Raw genomic sequence first — 21,269 nt, forward strand, 5'->3', positions numbered from 1 at the left:
GTTATAATGTCTCCGTTTGAATTATTTACTCATGGGCTCTCTAGAGTTTCCCCTATTTTACTTTTGATTCAAACGATTCTAGAGAGGCGCTTATTAGAAAATGGGCGCTTAGTGAAAGGAGGGCGCGAAATGGAATCAATACGGAACCTTAATATAAAGCTCTTGCGACAGAAACAAAAATCAAGCCGTTGATAGCTTACACTAATTTCTCAGTGTTAGCTTTAATCTAGCTCGTTGGACTTCACATTCATAGCAAATTGTAAAGTACTCCTTCTTCGCAACTTTTTGCATTGTTTTCTTTCGAAATTTATAATACTAGGCGTAGTTTGCAAAACAGTCTAATTTGTAATTGATTGTTATTCGTTTCTCGAAATCCAAATTACTAATAATAATAGATAATAATAATAATAATAATAGATAAATTTCTTGCCCTCTTTAACTTGTACAAAATCTTGCTTGTAGAAAGCGGAAAATCAATGTTTCGAAAAGTTTTTTCTTTATTTGTCGCAGGTCATGTACAAAAGAAATTCATTCAAAAGCAATCCTAAATATATAGAAGCAGATAATCCGGAAGTCACAATTTGACTATCCTGCCACTTTGCGATTTTTGTTACGAAGCGATCTTAGATGTCATCTCGATTAACTGTTCAAAATAGAACATGGACGCCCAAAGACAAGGAGTACAAGCAAACGAAAAACCAACTTATTTTAGATTCATAGGACAGATGTTGTCAATAAAGCGGACATTATTTTTGCTATCATTATTAACTGATCTTTCCATTCAGAATTTAGCTTCAACTTTTCACTTCACCCTCCAATTCAACTGAAAAGAAATCAGTAGAAAACTCAATTTATTAACTGGTGACGTATGGTTACGTCATTTAATCCATTAGAGGGTGATTGGGTTGACTACTGAGCCATATCCCAGAGGAGCGTTGGTTCGTCTTTACTTGGATAAGTTTTGTGTTCCTGTTTGCCAACACCCACGCAATGCTTAACTCCATAGAAACATCGTCATAACACGCTGTAACCAGTAAAGCGGACAGGAAGATTCAGAAAGCCAAGAAAATGCAGGAGGTCCAAACATACATAGATTAGCCAAATAAGAAGTTTGTGTTTCGATTTTCCGTATTACAGTGCTCGATACATTAAAGTAGAGCGTAATATGTATATATTGAAAATAGAAAAAAACTACGCTTTCAACCCAGTGCAGCGTAATTTTTATTTTTATTTTCAATATATATAGATTAGCAAAATGAGTGTGGTCATACTTTGATCACACGAAACAGCGTTGTCGCAATTAAACGATGAATTGAAATCTTTCTACTTTTTATCATTACTATCACTGCTCCTCTCAAAGTTGAGCGCTCTACAAATTTATTCTATTCAAGTTCAAGAAGTAGATTAGCTAAATATATATGCAAAGAAATGTCAGTTTTAACGAAGATCCACTTCTGTCATAATATCAATATTTTTTTACGTAGTTGGAGGCATCCAACTATGTTGAAAAGTCCCCAAGAAATTTGAGAAACAAACTCTAAAGAAATTCGCAAATCAATCGATTGATCAATATAAAATACAATATGGCTCAAACATGGAATAATTTCTCTCATCAGTGACTTTAAGATCATGCCTTAATGTCATAGCACAAGAAAACAGGAACACAAAATGACTATTGTTTAGTTTGGGTGCAGTGACACTCTGATTATTAATTGGACCGCAAACTGTTTGCAGATTCACCCAGAACGAAAGTGCAGGAATTGATTTTTGCTAAATTGTTTTTTGATTCACGCCGGTTACAAGAACTTTCTTACCCCAAGCAGACGAATAGATTACATGTTTCGAGAAGCCAATTTCCCCATTTTCAGTTAAACTAAGAACATCACAAGAAAACTAACTGAGTTATCTTCACTCACTCAAACAGATGTTTATTAAAATAAATTACTTAAGGAAATGAACTTTCTTAAATCTTGCTTGAAAATAAACAACCTCCTCAGTAAATCTTCCGCTTTATAAATAGTACAATATAATTTGTGCGCAGTGTTATCGGCGTGTCTTGCAAAGACTGACTGATAAATGACTCTAAAGGCATTTGTTCAAAATTTATCGTGTGCCCAGCTTTTAGTGTCAACATGTATTTTGAAGAGTTTGAGTTGGCTGTCACTAATATAAAAGTCATATTAATAAATGTTATACACCTTATCCAAAATCTCTTGTCGTGACGCGCTGGCTGCCTGGTGTAAACTACGTGAACGAAGTGCTTAAGTTATTGTTAGATACCACAATGGTAATTTTTCAAAAAAAACTCGTTAAAATTTGCATCCGAAATAGCAAACTTAAGTGACACAAATATTGATTCGAACTACTTATCCATTGCTTTACCGTTTGCAACTCTTAAAATTTTTTGCCGAGAACTATTAGTTGGACACGTTAAGACATACCTTAACTAAACAATAGCTCTGTTATGTCTTCCTGTTTTTTCGTATTATAGCTTGAGGCAACATCTCAAACTCATGAGAGCAGAATGGAAAAAAAATAAAATAAAGATCCACATGTAAAAATATGCTTAACCGTTTCAAAATACTTTACTCGAAACATTAGCGATTTCTCAGGTGCAACTGATGTAGCTACATTAGTTTAGCTACAAGTTTCTCCAGTTCAAGTTTAGTTTCAACATCTATTTCAGTTGCGTGAAGAGTAAGAATTAACTGCCATCAATATGAAAGTCAGAGTAATGAAAATTATAGTTAATCCAAAATCACTCATCGGGATACATTAGCTGCATGGTATAAATTTATTTAACCTCTATCGAGTATTAATAAAAAAATCTACATAGTAATCGTAGCGATGTTTGTAAGTTGTTATGCAGTTAGCAGATAACATGTTACAACACTACAATCCCTCATCAGTTTGGGCGGTTTAACATGTTTATTCCGCATGACTCCTGCCGAGCTAATGGTCTCTAAATCGAGGTTGCGATCAAAGTGAAAAAAAAAACTAAAAGTGGAAGTAATACGAACCGAGTCCTCAATACCAACCAATAAAAGCTTACGTTTTAAATTAATGCGAATGGAACGTCAAAATTCGTTCAAAACGAGAAAAAATTGCGAAAACTAGAAGGTACTATTTCTTGTTAAATAAAATTTATTACAAATAGCACAAATGAAACACATTTTGTAATAACAGCAGTCATAATAGGAAAAAACAAAATTAGCAAACCAGAATAGAACCGGATCGCGGAATGTTGGTTGCAAAGATGTCTCAGAAAAGCATGAGGAAAACAAAGTTGAAGCTTGATCAAGAGCTACGTACTTTTTCCACGGTTAGTCCGTCTCTTAAATACATTCTAACTTCATAATGTCTCCGTTTGAATTATTTACTCATGGGCTCTCCAGAGTTTCCCTTTTACTTTTGATTCAAACGATTCTAGAGAGGCGCTTATTAGAAAATGGGCGCTTAGTAAAAGGAGGGCGCGAAATGGAATCAATACGGAACCTTAATATAAAGCTCTTGCGACAGAAACAAAAATCAAGCCGTTGATAGCTTACACTAATTTCTCAGTGTTAGCTTTAATCTAGCTCGTTGGACTTCACATTCATAGCAAATTGTAAAGTACTCCTTATTCGTAACTTTTTTTTCGAAATTTATAATACTAGGCGTAGTTTGCAAAACAGTCTAATTTGTAATTGATTGGTATTCGTTTCTCGAAATCCAAATGACTCGTTCATTTGCAGGAGGTGTAATATATAAATTTCTTGCTTTCTTGTACAAAATCTTGCTTGTAGAAAGCGGAAAATCAATGTTTCGAATAGCTTTTCTTTATTTTTCCCTGGTCATGTACAAAAGAAATTCATTCAAAATCAATTCTAAAAATATAGAAGCAAATAATCCGAAAGTCACAGTTTGACTATCCTGCCGCTTTGCGATTTTTTTTTACTAAACGATCATAGATGTCATCTCGATTTACTGTTGAAACTAGATCATGGAAGCTCAAAGGCAAGGAGTAGAAGCAAACGACATCTTACTTATTTTAAATACATAGGACGGATGTTGTCAATGAAGTGAACATCATATTTACTATCATTATTAACTGATCTTACCTTCAGAATTTAGCTTCTACTTTTCACTTCACCCCGCTCCAACTGAAAAAACATCAGTAGAAAACTCAATTTATTAACTGGTGACGTATGGTTACGTCATTTAATCCATTAGAGGGTGATTGGGTTGATTACTGAACCAGATCGCAAAGGAGCGTTGGTTCGCCTTTATTTGGATGTGTTTTGTGTTCCTGTTTGCCAACACCCACGCAATGCCTAACTCCATAGAAACATCGTCATTACACACTGCAACAAGTAAAGGGGACAGGAAGATTCAGAAAGCCAAGAAAATGCGGGAGGTCCATGCCAAATATAAATAGTTTAGCCAAATATATATGCAAAAGAAGTTAACAGCGATCCACGACTCTTATAATAACAATATTTCGTATATAGTTTGAGGCATCCAACTATACGAAAAGTCTTCAAGAAATTTCGAGAAACGAAGACAACAGAAATTTACAAATCAATCGATTAGTAATACAACACGGCTCAAACATGGAATAATTTCTCTGATCAGTGAGTTTAAGATCATGCCTTAATGTCCGTTGATAGCACAAGGAAATAGGAACACAACAGAACTATTGTTTAGTTTTGGTGCGGTAACGTTTTTGACACTCTTGATTATTAATTGGACCGCAAATTGTTTCCAGATTCACCCAGAACGAAAGTGCAGGCATTGTTTTTTGCTTAATCGATTTTTGATTCAGGCCTGTTACAAGAACATTTTTATCCCCAAGCAGACGTTTTGAAAAGACATTTCCCCACTTACAGTACAACTAATCACACAAGAAAACTAATAGAGTTAGCTTCACTCACTTAAACAGATACTCATTTAAGGAAATAACTGTCTTAAATCTTGCTTGAAAATAAACAACCTCCTCAGTAAATTTTCCGCTATGTAAATGGTGCAATATAATTTATGCGCGGAGTTATCGCGTGACTTGCAAAGACTCTAAAGGCATTAGATTTTTTTAATCATTCGCCCAACTTTAAGTGTCAACATCTATTTCAGTTGCGTGAAGAGTTAGTGTTGGCTTTCACTTATTTTCAATTTAGAGTAATAAAAATTATACATCTTATGCAAGGTTTTTTATCGGGATACATTGGCTGCCTGGTGTTAACTAAGTGAACAAACTGCTCAAGTTATTAGATAACAATGGTAATTTTTGAAAGAAAACTCGCCAAGAAATGTTATCCGTAATAGCGAACTTAAGTCTCACAAATATTGATCCCAACTTCTGATCCATCACTTTACCGTGAAATTTAATATATATGGCCCTCATTTACAACTCTTATGGAATTTTGCCGAGAACTATCTAGGCCTATTAATTGGACACGTTAAGACCCACCCTAACTAAACCGTAGCTCTGCTATGTCTTCCTGTTTTTCCAAATAATAGCTTGAGGCAACATCTCAACCCCATGAGAGCAGAATAACAGACATCAAAAAATATGCTTAACCGTTTTCATATATATCACTCGAATCATTAACGATTTTTCAGGTGTAAATTATATTACCTACATATTTATCTATAGGGAAGGCATCGATTTTAATTTTTTTGTTTAAGCTTTAGATATAAAAATCGAGCATCACTAAATGTGTCCGGCACATTTCTTATTGATAAATGGAAAAATAAATTTCCTTGTCCTGCGTGGCACTTTTGCGTGCTATCTTAACTGAAATCCTGACTTTCCACTGATGAAGGGCTAAACCCGAAACGTCTGGAACTTTTAACTATTTTAAAGGCACTTTCAACTCATTTAGTGAGAACGTTATTATATTTTTGTACATTTCTTATTGTATTGACCAAATCACCAGTAAAAGCATCTACACACCCAACTGATACAATAGTTCTGTTATTCCTCTTTCTGTACTACGACTCAACTTAAAATATTAAAGTTATTGTAGAGAGTTATTAGATCATGGGGTTTGATCTAAATTGTAATCATGCATGGTGATGTTTTTGTGAATAATCTAGGAAGACATTTAGCTACGTCTTGAACTTTGCTTAAGAGAAACTCAATTGACCGAATATGGAGTGTCAGAGTCAATTATACTCTCGTGGACAACCATTATTATACTTTGTAGATAAGTTTTTTTTACTCCTTCATTTTTAAACCTCAACTAGTAGTTTTTATCGCACTCATTCTGTTTGTCCCCTGCTTTATGTCTGATTTCTTAAATGAGTAGCCGATTTCTTAATTCACTTGTTTGTTTGTCTCTATCTTATATCTCCAAAGTAAAGTTCTATGTTAAAACATACCAAAATTTGGGAAAAAATGGAGCAGCGAATTGCAGGGGACGTTCTGAGGACATTTAGGCTAAACGTCAACCAAAATTGGTCAAACTCTACGTGTCCGCGAACGTAAAATGTTACAGCGACGTTTTTTCGGAAGGAACCTTTTCTGGCACTGTGTTTTGTAACATTGTCACAGGACCCTTACCGTATAAAACTTCCAAATGTTGTTGTTAAATGTGCGAAAGAATTTTCGCTCCCACTAAAATGTCTTTCAAAGACTTGTCCTTTCCGAAAAGCGACAATTGGAGGTTTAGAAAATGTTTGAGTGAGTTAATGGTTCACAGTTATGAGATGCCAGAGTTTCATGAGAATCTTTTTAAGATTCGGAGTAGCAGGGTAAAAAGTTTTAACAAAAAGCAAAACATTTTTGGGTGTTAGAGTTTTGTTTCGTAGCGCCTTGAGCAGTTCGTGCAAAGAAATTAACTTCGGCTAAGATTTTCTCGGCGAGCTCCCGAGGGTAATCTCGCTGGATAAGTCGAGTCAAAAATTCTAGTTTTGGTAACTCAAAATTTCTTTAACCGAGTTTGTTCTCAGAAAACGCAAAGCTTATTTGCTTGATATAACACTTCTTCACACTGAGAGGGTGGCATGAGGAGTATTGCGTATATTGGAAAGTATCTGTAGGCTTGAACTGAGGTTGAACATCCAAATCTTGCTGTCAGTGAAACGTACTTATTTAAAAACTTAAGTGTCAAGGAAAACAATATTTTTCTGATTTTATGCTTGAATTGGATAGTGGCGTGGAATGAATTATCGAAATCAACAAAGTCTTTGATTTCTTTCTCAGATATAGTTCACACTGAAAATTTGTCGTCTATAAATCTTTGTAGAGGGTCGGCTTGTATGGGCTGGCTAATAGTAGCTGTTTTTCGATGTGAGCCATAAAATGAATGCGAAAGCTACAGCCATTTTAGTACCCATAGCGATTCCGTGCGTTTGTAAATAGTGTTTGTCATTAAATTTGAAAGAGTTTTCTTTTAGGATCAGTCTCATGAGGTCTCCCATAAATGATGTTGGGATTGAAGGCTTCGACTGACAATGCTCTTCATAAAACTGACTAACAACACTGATTCCTTCCTCTTGAGGAATATTAGTGCTAGAGTGAGCAAATCTCTAAAGCAACTAAAACAGCAGTCATAATAGAAAAGAAATAGCAAACAGGAATAGAACCAGATCGCTCGGAATGTGGGGTGCAATGTTAAGGCTAGATCAAGAGCTACGTACTTTTTCCACAGCTAGTACGTCTCTTAAATACATTCTAACTTTATAATGTCTCCACTTGAATAACTGATTTACTCAGAGGTTCTCTCGAGTTTCCCTTTTACTTTTGTTTCAAACGATTCTAGAGGGGCGCTTATTAGAAAAGGGGCGCTAAGTGGAAGGGTAATACGGTACTGTACCTTAATAAGCTCTTGCGACAGAAAACAGAAATCAAGCCGTTGATAGCTTACACTACATTTTCAGTAATCGCTTTTAGCCAGTTTCATGGACTTCACATTCATAACTGGTTGTAAAGTACTCCTTATTTGCAACTTTGTGACATCGTTTTCTTTCGCAATTTGATTTAGACTACCCTTGATACTTCACATAGTTTAATTTGCAAAACAACCTTATTTGTCATTGATCGTTATTCGTTTCTCGAAATCCAAATGACTCGGCCATTTGCGGGAAGTGTAATAGATGAATTTCTTGCCCTCTTTTACTTGGACAAAGTCTTACTTATAGAAAGCGGAAAATCAATGTTTCGAAGACTTTCTTTGTTTTATTTTTCCCAGTTCATGCACAAAACAAATTCATTTCGCACGGCAATCCTAAAAATAAAATAACCAGATAATCCGAAATCTACAGTTTGACTATCTTGCCGTTTTGCGATTTTTTTAACTAAACGATCACAGATGTCATCACAACTTACTGTTGAAACTAGAACATGGAAGCCCAATGAAAGCGAAGGAGTAGATACAAACGACATCCTACATTTTTAAAACATAAGACTGGTGTTGTCAGTAAAGCGGACATTATTTTTACTATCATTATTAATTGATCTTACCTTCAGAATCTAGTTTCAACTTTTCACTTCACCCTCCAACTGAAAAAAAAATCACAGGGAAACTCAATTTATTAACTGGTGACGTATGGTAACGTCATTAAATCCATTAGAGGGTGATTGGGTTGATTACTGAACCAGATCGCAAAGGAGCGTTGGTTCGCCTTTATTTGGATGTGTTTTGTGTTCCTGTTTGTCAACACCCACGCAATGCTTAACTCCATAGAAACATCGTCATTACACACTGCAACAAGTAAAGGGGACAGGAAGATTCAGAAAGCCAAGAAAATGCGGGAGGCCCATGCCAAACATGAATAGTTTAGCAGAATATATATGCAAAAGAAATGTTAACAGCGATCCAAGAATCTTATATAATAACAATATTTTGTACATAGTTGGAGGCATATATCGATGCAAGTTCCTAGGAAAACGACCCCTGACGTGAGCTCTGCTTAAATAAAATGCGCCAAAGTATAGAGAGAACGCGAGAAATCAAGAACACAAATGATTTGGAGAAATTTGGCCACCAAAGGTAGCAGTTTAATTAAACCAATTAAATCTAAATCATAACAAAGAGATTAAAATCTGAGCAGATTAAACAATATTGAAAACGTGGGGCGACCAAAACACGCCCCCATAAAAGAAATCAGAAAACATGGTACAAAATTGGACAAACGAGACAAGAACCGAAAAACCCGTTGGTCGGTGACAGGGGAGGTGGCGGGATAGAAATTTCTTCAGCACTCGACGTTTGAATGGCGAGGGATAGAAGGACGAATTAACCGAGTGTCCTTGCTTTTACTATAGCGAACCCCGCCCCCAAAATCCTATTGGTTAATCTTTGTACCTGGTACGAACCTCCCAACGGGTTATCGTGTAACATGCCTCGACATAAAAAACATTATGTCTAGACATAATGTTTGTCTTTATATCGATGCAAGTTCCTAGGAAAACGACCCCTGACGTGAGCTCTGCTTAAATAAAATGCGCCAAAGTATAGAGAGAACGCGAGAAATCAAGAACACAAATGATTTGGAGAAATTTGGCCATCAAAGGTAGCAGTTTAATTAAACCAATTAAATCTAAATCATAACAAAGAGATTAAAATCTGAGCAGATTAAACAATATTGAAAACGTGGGGCGACCAAAACACGCCATAAGCCACACCATGTGGCTGAAGCCCCACAAAAAAGGAAAAAACACCGAGAAAAGCAGAGCTCACGTAAAGCAGAAAAGACAGCTATAATGTATGAAACTAAACAGGGCCACAAAAACCGTGATAATACCCGCATAAAGACAACCACGTGTCTGAACCTCCTGGCAAGCATAACGCTTTCATTTATGTAACTTAACTGGTGAATGGCAACAAGGATTATGTAAAGCATTAAGGCATCGATGCATAAAATGTGGCAGCCCATTGTCTGAACCAAATACCATGCATCACAAAAACAAGGCCTAAAACTACCCACAATAATCAAGATGTAAATCTAGATAAATGAATCAGCATGACGTAATCTACGCAGCCCTTGACTGACCGCAGCTTACGCGCCATTATGAGTCAGCAGTATGAATTTCGGAACGTAAATACTAGATAGGTGAATCGGGACATAGTTAACTATGATCGGGATGACGAAAACTACGCAGCCCTTGACTGACCGCAGCTTGCGCCCCATTACTTAAGTAAGCATTAATAATTTCTGAACGTAAACATACTGTAAGAATTTCTACCAACCCAAAATAATCTAGATGTAAAAATAGATAAATGAATCAGCATGACGTAAACTACGCAGCCCTTGACTGAACGCAGCTTACGGCCCGTTACATTAGTTAGCAGTAAGAATTTCTGAACGTAAATAAGCTTTAAACGCATCTGATTTCCACCGACCAAGAGCACGAATTTGGGCATCAGTGAACCCTTTATCGGCGGCGTGACAAGCACCGCCAATACGAAAACTATGGCTTTTATAGCGGCTTATGTCTAGACCACAGTAGGTCAAACACCTCTGAAGTTCAGTGTTAAATTGATGAAAAGAGACAGGCGAAAAATCAGCGTGGCAGAAAAGGGGGCCCGGCCGTTCGCCACGGAGCCTAGTATACTGCAAAAGAGCGACAACCGGGCAAAGAGTTGTACAATCCTCTCTTGCCAGTAAAATGTTAAATGCCTTTTTGGTGGGGTTGTGTTTAAATTCAGAGATACGTATTTGTGCCATATGTGAAAAGCCGTTACGTGACAAGAATGTTAAACTATCGTATTGCACAACTGATGACCACAAATTGGTGCTCTTGGTAGCGAGCTCGCCAATGCGAAATAAACCATAAAAGGCCACGAGAAACATTGTCCCAAAAAGAGAACGTTGTCGTGCCGAAGAGTTGGTAAAGGCCAAAGACTGAACGAGTTCATGTAAAACCGGCTTTGTGACGGGTAAACGAACATCTGCAGTTCGTTGCCGACTTAAAGCTGTCAGCAACTTTTGTATTAAGAAAGATTTTGTTGGGTCACGGAAGCCACGCAATTTGTGAACATAAGAAATGGCCGAAAGATAAGACGCGACCGTGGAATATGCCATTTTACGAAAAGAGAGATAAGAAATGAAAAGTGGTATACAATTCGGATCTAAGGGTAAAGTGGGAATCTCGGAACGATAAAACTGAGCATAAAATTGACGGAAAACGATCCAAGCTCGTTGATATTGGCGCCTGGAACTATCTGTCAAAGCACTACCTAAAAGGTCACTTAAGTTAGAAACCAACTCTCTGGCATCAGGTTCTCGGGGACTTGAGTTGGTAACTCGTCTGCGTCCGGTGATAGTTCTTTGAACTTCGATACCTGGAAACGTGAAAGATAATCGGCACGAGAATTGATAAGCCCTGGAATATGGCGAGCCCGAAACAAAATGTTGTGCTTAAGACAGCTGAAAACTAAGTCCCTAATTAGAACCATAATAGCTGCATGCTTAGACGTCTGTTTGTTAATGATGTCGACAACGGCGGCGTTGTCGCTAAAAAAGATAACACATTTATCAGCCATTTGTGACCCCCAAATATGAATAGCAATGACGATAGGAAAAAGTTCTAAAACCGCTATATTGTAGGACTGCCAAGTGGTCGGCCAAAGACCATGAAACCAATGCTTGCCAAAAACAGCTCCAAAGCCGAGTGAGCCAGCTGAGTCGGTGTAAAGTTTAAGAGTATCTGATGTCTCCCAAACGTCTTCGAGAAAAAACGATCTCCCATTGAAATTGTTCAGAAATCGGAGCCAAATGGCGAGGTCTAGTTTCGCGCCTTTTGAGAGACGAACGCGATGGTGAGGCTTTCGCACGCCTTTCGTTAGATCGATTAAGCGACGCAAAAACGCCCGTCCTGGTACAACAACGAGACATGTAAAGTTCAGTAAACCAATAAGTGACTGTAAATCTCTCAAGCACACAGACCTGCGCGCGAGAAAGTCAGTCAAGATAGTGCGACATTTAGTAAGCTTTTCGTCCGGAAGTCGCGCCTCCATGCGTACAGAGTCTAAAATAATACCCGCAAACTGTAAAACTGTATCCGGCCCTACCGTTTTCTCGGGAGCTAGGGGAACGCCAAGATACCCGCACAGAGAAACAAAATTGGCTAAGTCGCGGTTGCATTGGTCTTTGGTCGGCGCAATGAACAAAAAATCATCTAATATGTGTAAAACGGAGCTAGCGCCGAGCTGGTGAACAGCAATCCACTCTAGCGCACTAGATACAGCCTCAAATATAGAACAACTAGAACTCAAGCCCATCGGCAAAGTCCTATCAAAATAATAAAGGTTTTCCCATTTCATGCCTAACAAGGAATAGTCAGCAGGGTGAATAGGAATGATGCGAAAAGCGGACTTGACATCTGTTTTGGCCATAAAACAACCTCGCCCTAAAAGCTTAATCGACTTAGAGGCATCACCAACAGATGCATACTTCACTGTGGAGTAAAAATCGGGAATAAAATCGTTCACGGAAGAACCGTTAGGGTAAGACAAGTGATGAATAAGACGAAATTCGGAGGGATCTTTCTTGGGAACAATACCTAAAGGGGATGTACGAAGGTTTGGAAAAGGCGGAGTTGTAAAGGGGCCTACTATTCTCCCTGCATCACATTCCTTGCCCAGCTTAGATTTAACTACTTCAGGTTGTTCTAAAGCGCTTTTAAGATTGGGCGATTCGTAAGCCAGCCGTTCACCAACAAAATTAACGCGAAAACCAAAACGAAAACCGTCAATAAGATAGTGAGTTAATGTCATGTCATACCCTTGAAGAAAATATTTAAGACGATCCGCCTTTACCGGAGTTACCGGTTGGCTGTGTAGAACCCGGAGTAACAGCTCCTCCTCCTTTACCCTTTCCGAAACGGTTTGCTGTGGTTTGAGCGTTACACTGACTACCTGGGTGTTGTGCACCACATTTAAAGCAGGAGTGCTCATAATGGCAACCGGAGCACCGCTTGCCGGCCTGAAAGGCCCAGCAAGTTCCTTTTGGAAAAAAGGGTTGTCGAAAGCGCTGACGGGGTTGAGTTGGAAATTTGTTTGTAAACGGCTGTTGTTTACGAAAACTATTAGCAGCCCTTAACCATAATTCCCAGTGGATTTGGTCCCACGGGTAAAGCTCTGGATTTGATTGTCTAATGTACCGGAATTGTTCGTCATACCAAAACCAATCGCCCGATTTAACGGCCAAATCACGTACAACTTCGCAATACTTCATCAAACGCGGAGTGTCACTGGCGTGACGCTCCGCATAAATGGAGACAAAAATATTAAAGGCCGAAACCCATTGTTGGATAGAAACAATTTTCTTGTGCGAATGAGAGGGCTCGAGCGAAAGGTGCGGCGTGCGTGACCCGCCAGAAGGCGTCATAAATAGCGAATATTTGCCGTCGTGTTGAGGGGATGAAAATAATAAGGCCCCGAAGTCAACGTATTCGTTCGCCCAAATTTTACTTTTAAGTTTAGAACTAACACGAGAGGGAAGACCCACAGAAATACTAGTAAAAATCTGTCGGGGTTGTGGATAATCCACTCCCGCGTGAGTAGGAACGTCCCCAATACCTGCCAAGTTAGTGTCCTGAGTGATGGCGCTAACTTCATCTTCGACTAAATTGACGACAGAATTGTTGCCAGGGCCGGTATTCTTGAGAACAGCAGCCAAGTTATCCGCTGAAAGTGCAGACTGGATCGCTTGCGAAACAGCGGCAGAAATGGTGTTGGTTAATGTGCTGACATCCACAGAGCCTGCTTGAGGTATGGGCGGCTGTCCTGTCTGGCCCGGTGTCTGAGAATGGCTAGGGGTTGCACTGTCACCAGCGGGCGCAACTTCTCTTAATTCTGAAGGCCTGATAGTCTTGGCCCGTTTGGCCCGTGTTGGACGGTCAGCCACAACGGTGGACTTTCTTTGCGAGCGCTTTTTGGGAGGCATAACTTACAAAAAAAATGTACAATACAAGGCAGCATAAGACAACAATAAAGAATTGCGAAATCTACTTGTTGACAAGTTAAGGAACAAAAAGGGGCGCGCCCCCCTCGACAATTAGCTACAATTGCTTTCTGGAAAAAGAAAACCAGACAGCTGGAGAGAGGCTAAGTTAAGATGAATGGAGAAAAACATAAACAGATCGTGCGATGTCGATACATCGAACGCAACTTCTTTCAAAATGCAAATAGCCATCGTTGGCACAAACCAAAAATTCACATATAATAGAAGTTCACAATAATTAACAACACGAGAGAGCAGGAAATAAAAAATGCCAAGTTCAAAAGAACAAAAGTGCGAACCGCACAATAAAACAAAATGCTTTATCACATTACCGAGTGCATTGGACACTTTCCCCCATGAAAGAGGGATGGTCAAAGGGTTTGTACACTCAAATGGCAAAGTGAAAGCACTAAACAAACAATACCAAAGCCGTTAAAAATACGATACCAAGATCGTGAACAACGTGGTCCACTGGACCGTTAAAACAAGAAGCCTGCCCGTGAGTGAGATAAACCCACAAATAACAATATAAAAGAGGCAAGGCAAACACTCAGAACAAATCGGCTTGGTCAAACAAATATGAACTGGCAATGAACATATAACAAAATACACTGCTCCTCAAATACAATGCTGATCACGCAGCCGCCAATAAATCTCTCCAGCATCTCAAAATAGCCCCCCTCAAGCTGCGGTAAAGTTTGTAATGACCTAATCTATTAAGGTGGATACCATCGCGGTGGTAAAAACGAGATTTTGACTTCCAAAAACCCCTGTGTTGCCAGTAAGTTATATAAGGAAATGGTTCCAATACTACTTTGAGGTATCTCGTTAAAAGATTGACCTGTTTATTAAACAGGGGCGCGTTTTCCCTGTAGATTGTCTGGCAAACACATATCCTTTGCACATTATAAGTCTCGTATAATAAACGAGCAAGGTCCTCGATAGAGGAACCAGTTGTTAAAGCAGAAATTTGTGCCAGGTCATTCGTGCCCAGTACTAAAATAACAATATCAGGGGCGAAAGATGTGACGACCCCAAGATCATGCTTCCTTACTTTAGCTACAGTTCTACCTCCTATCCCGTGCCAGTGAAAAATAAGATCGTCGCTCAAGTTAAAATTTTTAACAAAATTGCGACCATAACGAGCACGAAGAAACGTATGCAAACGGTGTACAAAAGAGTGGCCGAGAATAAGTACACGTGTTGGTGCCATTTCGGAGTTAAAATCTGCCTTATTAAAATTAAAGAATTCGTGTATGAAAAGTAAAACTGACACCAACAGCCACTGAAGAATAAACAATGAGAAAATAATATGTAAAATATGAACTTGCCTGAAAAATAAGCTTTCCTAGCGGAACAACAGAAATAGAAATTTCTTCAGCACTCGACGTTTGAATGGCGAGGGATAGAAGGACGAATTAACCGAGTGTCCTTGCTTTTACTATAGCGAACCCCGCCCCCAAAATCCTATTGGTTAATCTTTGTACCTGGTACGAACCTCCCAACGGGTTATCGTGTAACATGCCTCGACATAAAAAACATTATGTCTAGACATAATGTTTGTCTTTTGTACATAGTTGGAGGCATCTAACTATGTACGAACAGTCTTCAAGAAATTTCGAGAAACAAAGTCTAGATAAAATCAATCGATTGGAACATAAAAATACAATACGGCTCAACAGGAAATAATTTCTCTGATCAGTGACTTTATGATCATGCCTCAATGTCATTGCACTAAAAACAGGAACATAAAAACCATTGTTTAATTTTGGTGCGGTAACGTTCTTGACACTCTTGATTATTAATTGGACCGCAAACTGTTTGCAGATTCACCCAGAACGAAAGTTCAGGCATTGTTTTTTTGCTTTATTGATTTTTGATTCAGGCCTGTTAGAAAAACTTTTTTATCCCCAAGCAGACGTTTTGAAAAGACATTTCCCCACTTACAGTACAACTAATCACACAAGAAAACTAATAGAGTTAGCTTCACCCACTCAAACAGATACTCATTTAAGGAAAAAAAAAGTCTTAAATCTTGCTTAAAAATAAACAACCTCCTCAGTAAATTTTCCGCTATGTTAATGGTGCAATATAATTTATGCTCGGAGTTATCCCGCGACTTGCAAGGACTCTAAAGGCATTAGTTTTTTTAATCATTTGCCCAACTTTTAGTGTCAAAATCTATTTCAGTTGCGTGAAGAGTTAGTGTTGGCTGTCACTTATTTTCAATTTAGAGTAATAAAAATTATACATCTTATGCAAGGTTTTTTATCGGGATACATTGGCTGCCTGGTGTTAACTAAGTGAACAAAGTGCTCAAGTTATTAGATAACAATGGTAATTTTTGAAAGAAAACTCGCCAAGAAATGTTATCCGGAATAGCGAACTTAAGTCTCACAAATATTGATCCCAATTTCTGATCCATCACTTTACCGTGAAATTTAATATATATGGCCCTCATTTACAACTCTTATGGAATTTTGCCGAGAACTATCTAGACCTATTAATTGGACACGTTAAGACCCACCCTAACTAAACCGTAGCTCTGCTATGTCTTCCTGTTTTTCCAAATAATAGCTTGAGGCAACATCTCAACCTCATGAGAGCAGAATAACAGACATCAAAAAATATGCTTAACCGTTTTCATATATATCACTCGAATCATTAACGATTTTTCAGGTCTAAATTATATTACCTACATATTTCTCTAAGGGGAAGGCATCGATTTAATTTTTTGTTTGAGCTTTAGATATAAAAATCGAGCATCACTAAATGTGTCCGGCACATTTCTTATTGTATTAACCAAATCACCAGTAAAAGCATCAACACACCCAACTGATACAATAGTTCTGTTATGACTTCCTGTTTTTATATTCCTTTTTCTGTACTATGACTCAAAAGGACATCTTAAAGTTATTGTAGCGAGTTATCAAATCATGGGGTTTGATCTAAATTGTAATCATGCATGGTGATGTTTTTGTGAATAATCTATGAAGACATTTAGCTACGTCTTTAATTTTTTGACCGAATATGGAGTGTCAGAGTCATTTATACTCTCGTGGACAACCATTATTACACTTTGTAGAGAGGTTTTTTTCACTCCTTCATTTTTAAACCTCAACTAGTAGTTTTTATCGCACTTATTCTCTTCGCCCCCTGCTTTATGTCTGCTTTCTGAAATGAGTCGCTGATTTCTTAAGTCAATCGTTTGTTTGTCTCAATTTTACATCTCCTAAAGTTTCATGTTATTTATCATATCAAAATTTGAAAAAAAAATTGGAGCAGATATCGCAGAGGACGTTCCTAGGACATTAAAGCCAAATATCAACCAAAATTGGTCAAACTCTACGTGTCCACGAACGTAAAATGTTAGCTTATGTTACGGCGACGTTTCTTTTAATTTCCAAGCAACCTTTTCTGTGTTCTTAAGATAAATGAAGGACAATATTTGACATTGAAGGATGGTTTCGTGAATCTGTCGCAACAATCCTGGTGTCAGTGACAGATGGCTCGCAGATAAGAGAAAAGTACTGTTCATCTAGGTATTCAGTATCTAGTTTTATTCTTATGGCATTGATGTTTTCCCCTCCAGAAAGTACAAGACAAAATTAATAAAATAATATTTTAATTTAGACACACAAAGTAAACTCGCTTGATGTACACAAAACGATTGGCTTCACCTGTTGGCGTGTAGGGAGTTTCAAGAAATATTAAATAGTTTATATCTTGTATCGCGGATTCTAAGAAAGCTTTCCATTAATTTTTTGAAACAAAATAAAGACCCCAAAGTAGCCTTTTATATAACTTACAACTAAATCCCATTAGGACAGGACATGCTACAATTTACAAGTAAACAAAGAAGGCGATATACATGTTTTAGATTTGGACTGATAAAGTTGATATAGTTGTCAAAGTCGTTCTCAAACGCATTAATAAGGCTATATTTTTACAAAGAATGTTCTGTTTTATTTACAGGAGTTTTTGAGTCGCCTTAAAGTTCTTATAATCCGCTCTAAATCCTTTGACAAACAGATTGTAGATATTCCCACGAACAGTTACCAACGTCTACGTTTTCTAAGTCCTCCAGTAACCGCGTAAGTTTGTCAACTTTGTCTTTATCAACGGAATCGTTGCAAGTTTTCTTCAATTCTCTAATCCCCGCCAAGCCAATGTGAACTGCATTAATACAGCCCTGTAGTTCGAGGTATAAAGCTATGTTGTTATTGTCTCCCAGATTTGGTCTCAGCACCAACCGCATGTGCGGAAGATCTTCATAACGGTGTTTATTCACAAAATTCGGGATATTACACATATAGTTTTCAATTCTCTCAACTGCAGCTAATGCTTCATCAAAGCGGTCGCCACTAAACTCCGTTCTCTTCCATTCTCGTGTAAAAGATGAGTAATGGTCGATCTGGACAAACCCCTGCACTTGCGAACTCTGATGAATGCTTTTCATCTTGGCAGAAATCGAAAAGAAAATTACTCTTGCCTTAATCTCAGTTGTATTCTCTGTTCTCATGTCATTTCTATTGAAAGAACAAAAAAAGAACAAGCATTTTAGCAATTCCGATCAACTTTCGTGTTTAACTACTTATAATTTAAACTCTCTCCTATGGCCTCCCTCGAGACATGCAGTGATTTTCTGATCCTAGTAGAGGGGTAGGAACAAGTAATGAAAGTAAACACACGTGCAATTTAGAAACAAGTGTTTGTTTATGTTATTTTTTCTCACCTTTCATGTTCCGTAGTCACGATCAAAATATCCTCCATACCAATCTCTATTCCTTCAACACTGAAATTCATTCCCTTGTCGGAGTACGTTGGTGTTTCTTTGCCGGGAAGACGGTAACCTTTGCGGGCGTAAACTGAGCAAGACAAGGACATCAGTTCTCGTCTGGTAGAAGATTCATCTTTGTGTTGATACTTTGCTGAAGCTTCAGCGAGACCCATCAACACGGAAACTTTGCCTTCTACTTCCAAATTCATCACATAGTCTTTAACTTCTCTGCCTTGGTGACGGCTTGATGAGTAGGAACATAACGGAGAACTTACGAAATGTGGGAAGTTCTTTTTATCTACTGACTTTTCAGCATTGCCGAGAGGAACTTTGCTTAGCATTTTAAGCAAAATTTGGGTTTACGAATTAAAGTCTGGATCAGTAAAGCAGAAACTGAGATTGATCACACACAGCCCACTCGATTTTGAAAACTACTTCAAATAACTCAAACAAATTGTCTTCAAACTAAAACTATTTAATTTCCTACACTTAAAGGTTGGGGTTTAAGTCTAAGCGGAATGATTTAAATGTCTTCCTGTTTTTCTGTTTCTATGACATCGATATATGCATGTTCATCGATGAAAACAATTATAACATATTTAAAGGGGACTGTATTCTTTTCACATCAATTACATTTTTGTGACGCTTTTAAAATGGAAATGGTAATTTAAATCATCAGTTGTGAGAACCAATATTAATCAGGAACTTCTAAGCATTTCTTGGGCACAAAAGGACAAGCTTTGCTTTGCTGTTTCGTTGATGGATATATTGGCTATATGAACCCAGCCTTGTCAACAAAATGCTTAAATTAAACGATGGGAATTTTTTTTAAAAAATGGTGTCTGGTAAAACCAAACAAAATCGCAAAAACGTTGAGCCGAACCTCTCGAAACAGCTATTCGGAAAATAAAACAACGAGTATAGTGTTCAGTGAAGAAATTTTGAAGTAATTTCCATGACCTAAATCACAAGCTAAACGTTTTTCTTTTCTTTTAGCACCGTAGATGTAGACATGCATCACTAATCGTGGCAATTAATTGTATCGGCTCCCGTTAACAACTCCTTTCTGAGCCAAGACCTACAGTGACGCCGCATCTATCCAAGATAGTAATTGAACACGATTTGTAGGGTTGGCCTTAAACCGGAAATGCCGGAAACCCGGAAAACCAGAATGCTGGAAATCCGGATAAGAAAGCCCGGAATCCTAAAACCCGGAATGACCTTTTTTGTGCACGTCTTTTCAAGATAAATACGTGGAAATAGGTTCGCCTTTACTTGGATGTGTTTTGTGTTCCTGTTTGCCAACACCCACGCAATGCTTGACTCCACAGAAACATCGTCATTACATACTGCAACAAGTAAAGGGGACAGGAAGATTCAGAAAGCCAAGAAAATGCGGGAGGCCCATGCCAAACATGAATAGTTTAGCCAAATATATATGCAAAAGAAATGTTAACAGCGATCCAAGAATCTTATAATAACAACATTTTGTACGTAGTTGGAGGCATCTAACTATGTACGAACAGTCTTCAAGAAATTTCGAGAAACAAAGTCTAGATAAAACCAATCGATTGGAACATAAAAATGCAATACGGCTCAAACAGGGAATAATTTCTCTGATCAGTGACTTTAAGATCATGCCTCAATGTCATTGCACAAGAAAACAGGAACATAAAAGCCATTGTTTAATTTTGGTGCGGTAACGTTCTTGACACTCTTGATTATTAATTGGACCGCAAACTGTTTGCAGATTCACCCAGAACGAAAGTGCAGGCATTGTTTTTTGCTTTATTGATTTTTGATTCAGGCCTGTTACAAGAACTTTTTTATCCCCAACAGACGTTTTTAAAAGACATTTCCCCACTTACAGTACAACTAATCACACAAGAAAACTAATAGAGTTAGCTTCACCCACTCAAACAGATACTCATTTAAGGAAATAACTGTCTTAAATCTTGCTTGAAAATAAGCAACCTCCTTAGTAAATTTTCCGCTATGTAAATGGTGCAATATAATTTATGCGCGGAGTTATCGCGTGACTTGCAAGGACTCTAAAGGCATTAGTTTTTTTAATCATTTGCCCAACTTTTAGTGTCAAAATCTATTTCAGTTGCGTGAAGAGTTAGTGTTGGCTGTCACTTATTTTCAATTTAGAGTAATAAAAATTATACATCTTATGCAAGGTCATTCATCGGGATACATTGGCTGCCTGGTGTTAACTAAGTGAACAAAGTGCTCAAGTTATTAGATAACAATGGTAATTTTTGAAAGAAAACTCGCCAAGAAATGTTATCCGGAATAGCGAACTAAAGTATCACAAATATTGATCCCAACTTCTGATCCATCACTTTACCGTGAAATTTAATATATATGGCCCTCATTTACAACTCTTATGGAATTTTGCCGAGAACTATCTAGACCTATTAATTGGACACGTTAAGACACACCCTAACTAAACAATAGCTCTGCTATGTCTTCCTGTTTTTCCAAATAATAGCTTGAGGCAACATCTCAACCTCATGAGAGCAGAATAACAGACATCAAAAAATATGCTTAACCG

At 37.8% G+C, this 21,269-nt stretch overlaps 3 protein-coding genes across 6 annotated transcripts in view; all 3 read right to left on the reverse strand.

Moving 5' to 3' along the window:
• LOC144644906 (uncharacterized) overlaps window positions 1-8,507 on the reverse strand; it is a 139,351-nt gene extending 130,844 nt beyond the window's left edge. For 2 of the 4 annotated variants that reach the window (XR_013569213.1, XM_078504468.1), the window contains exons 1-2: window positions 8,444-8,507; window positions 4,101-4,142 (exon numbers count right to left, since the gene is read on the reverse strand). The gene's annotated coding sequence lies outside the window, so the exon portion shown is untranslated. Of the gene's footprint in view, window positions 1-780; window positions 818-4,100; window positions 4,143-8,443 lie in introns of those variants that run through there. The other 2 variants (XM_078504470.1, XM_078504469.1) reach the window with 2 other exon arrangements.
• Window positions 8,508-8,860: 353 nt separating this feature from the next.
• LOC144644896 (uncharacterized) lies at window positions 8,861-14,122 on the reverse strand. Its single transcript, XM_078504453.1, has 2 exons — window positions 13,506-14,122; window positions 8,861-11,267 (listed from the first exon to the last, which is right to left on the reverse strand). The coding sequence occupies exons 1-2, from the start codon at window positions 13,870-13,872 to the stop codon at window positions 10,264-10,266; spliced, it is 1,371 nt and encodes a 456-aa protein (XP_078360579.1). The 5' UTR covers window positions 13,873-14,122; the 3' UTR covers window positions 8,861-10,263.
• A 3,819-nt stretch (window positions 14,123-17,941) lies between these two features.
• Window positions 17,942-19,060, reverse strand: LOC144640313 (uncharacterized). The gene is made up of 2 exons (XM_078499489.1): window positions 18,665-19,060; window positions 17,942-18,458 (listed from the first exon to the last, which is right to left on the reverse strand). Exons 1-2 carry the CDS (start codon window positions 19,048-19,050, stop codon window positions 17,942-17,944), a joined length of 903 nt encoding a protein of 300 aa, XP_078355615.1. The 5' UTR covers window positions 19,051-19,060.
• Window positions 19,061-21,269: the final 2,209 nt, after the last annotated feature.

This window comes from Oculina patagonica, chromosome 2 (genome assembly GCF_052425735.1).
Source record: "Oculina patagonica isolate OP01 chromosome 2, crgOcupat, whole genome shotgun sequence".
In the NCBI taxonomy this organism is placed as follows: domain Eukaryota; kingdom Metazoa; phylum Cnidaria; class Anthozoa; order Scleractinia; family Oculinidae; genus Oculina; species Oculina patagonica.

Bases quoted from the DNA above. Each gene is read 5' to 3' on its own strand.
- LOC144644896 (XM_078504453.1), bottom strand. From the start codon at position 13,872: ATGCCTCCCAAAAAGCGCTCGCAAAGAAAGTCCACCGTTGTGGCTGAC. The intron at 11,268-13,505 runs GTATTGGGGACG...TCACGTTTCCAG, and splicing joins TCAGGACACTAACTTGGCAG to GTATCGAAGTTCAAAGAACT.
- LOC144640313 (XM_078499489.1), bottom strand. From the start codon at position 19,050: ATGCTAAGCAAAGTTCCTCTCGGCAATGCTGAAAAGTCAGTAGATAAA. The intron at 18,459-18,664 runs GTGAGAAAAAAT...TTCTTTCAATAG, and splicing joins GTGACTACGGAACATGAAAG to AAATGACATGAGAACAGAGA.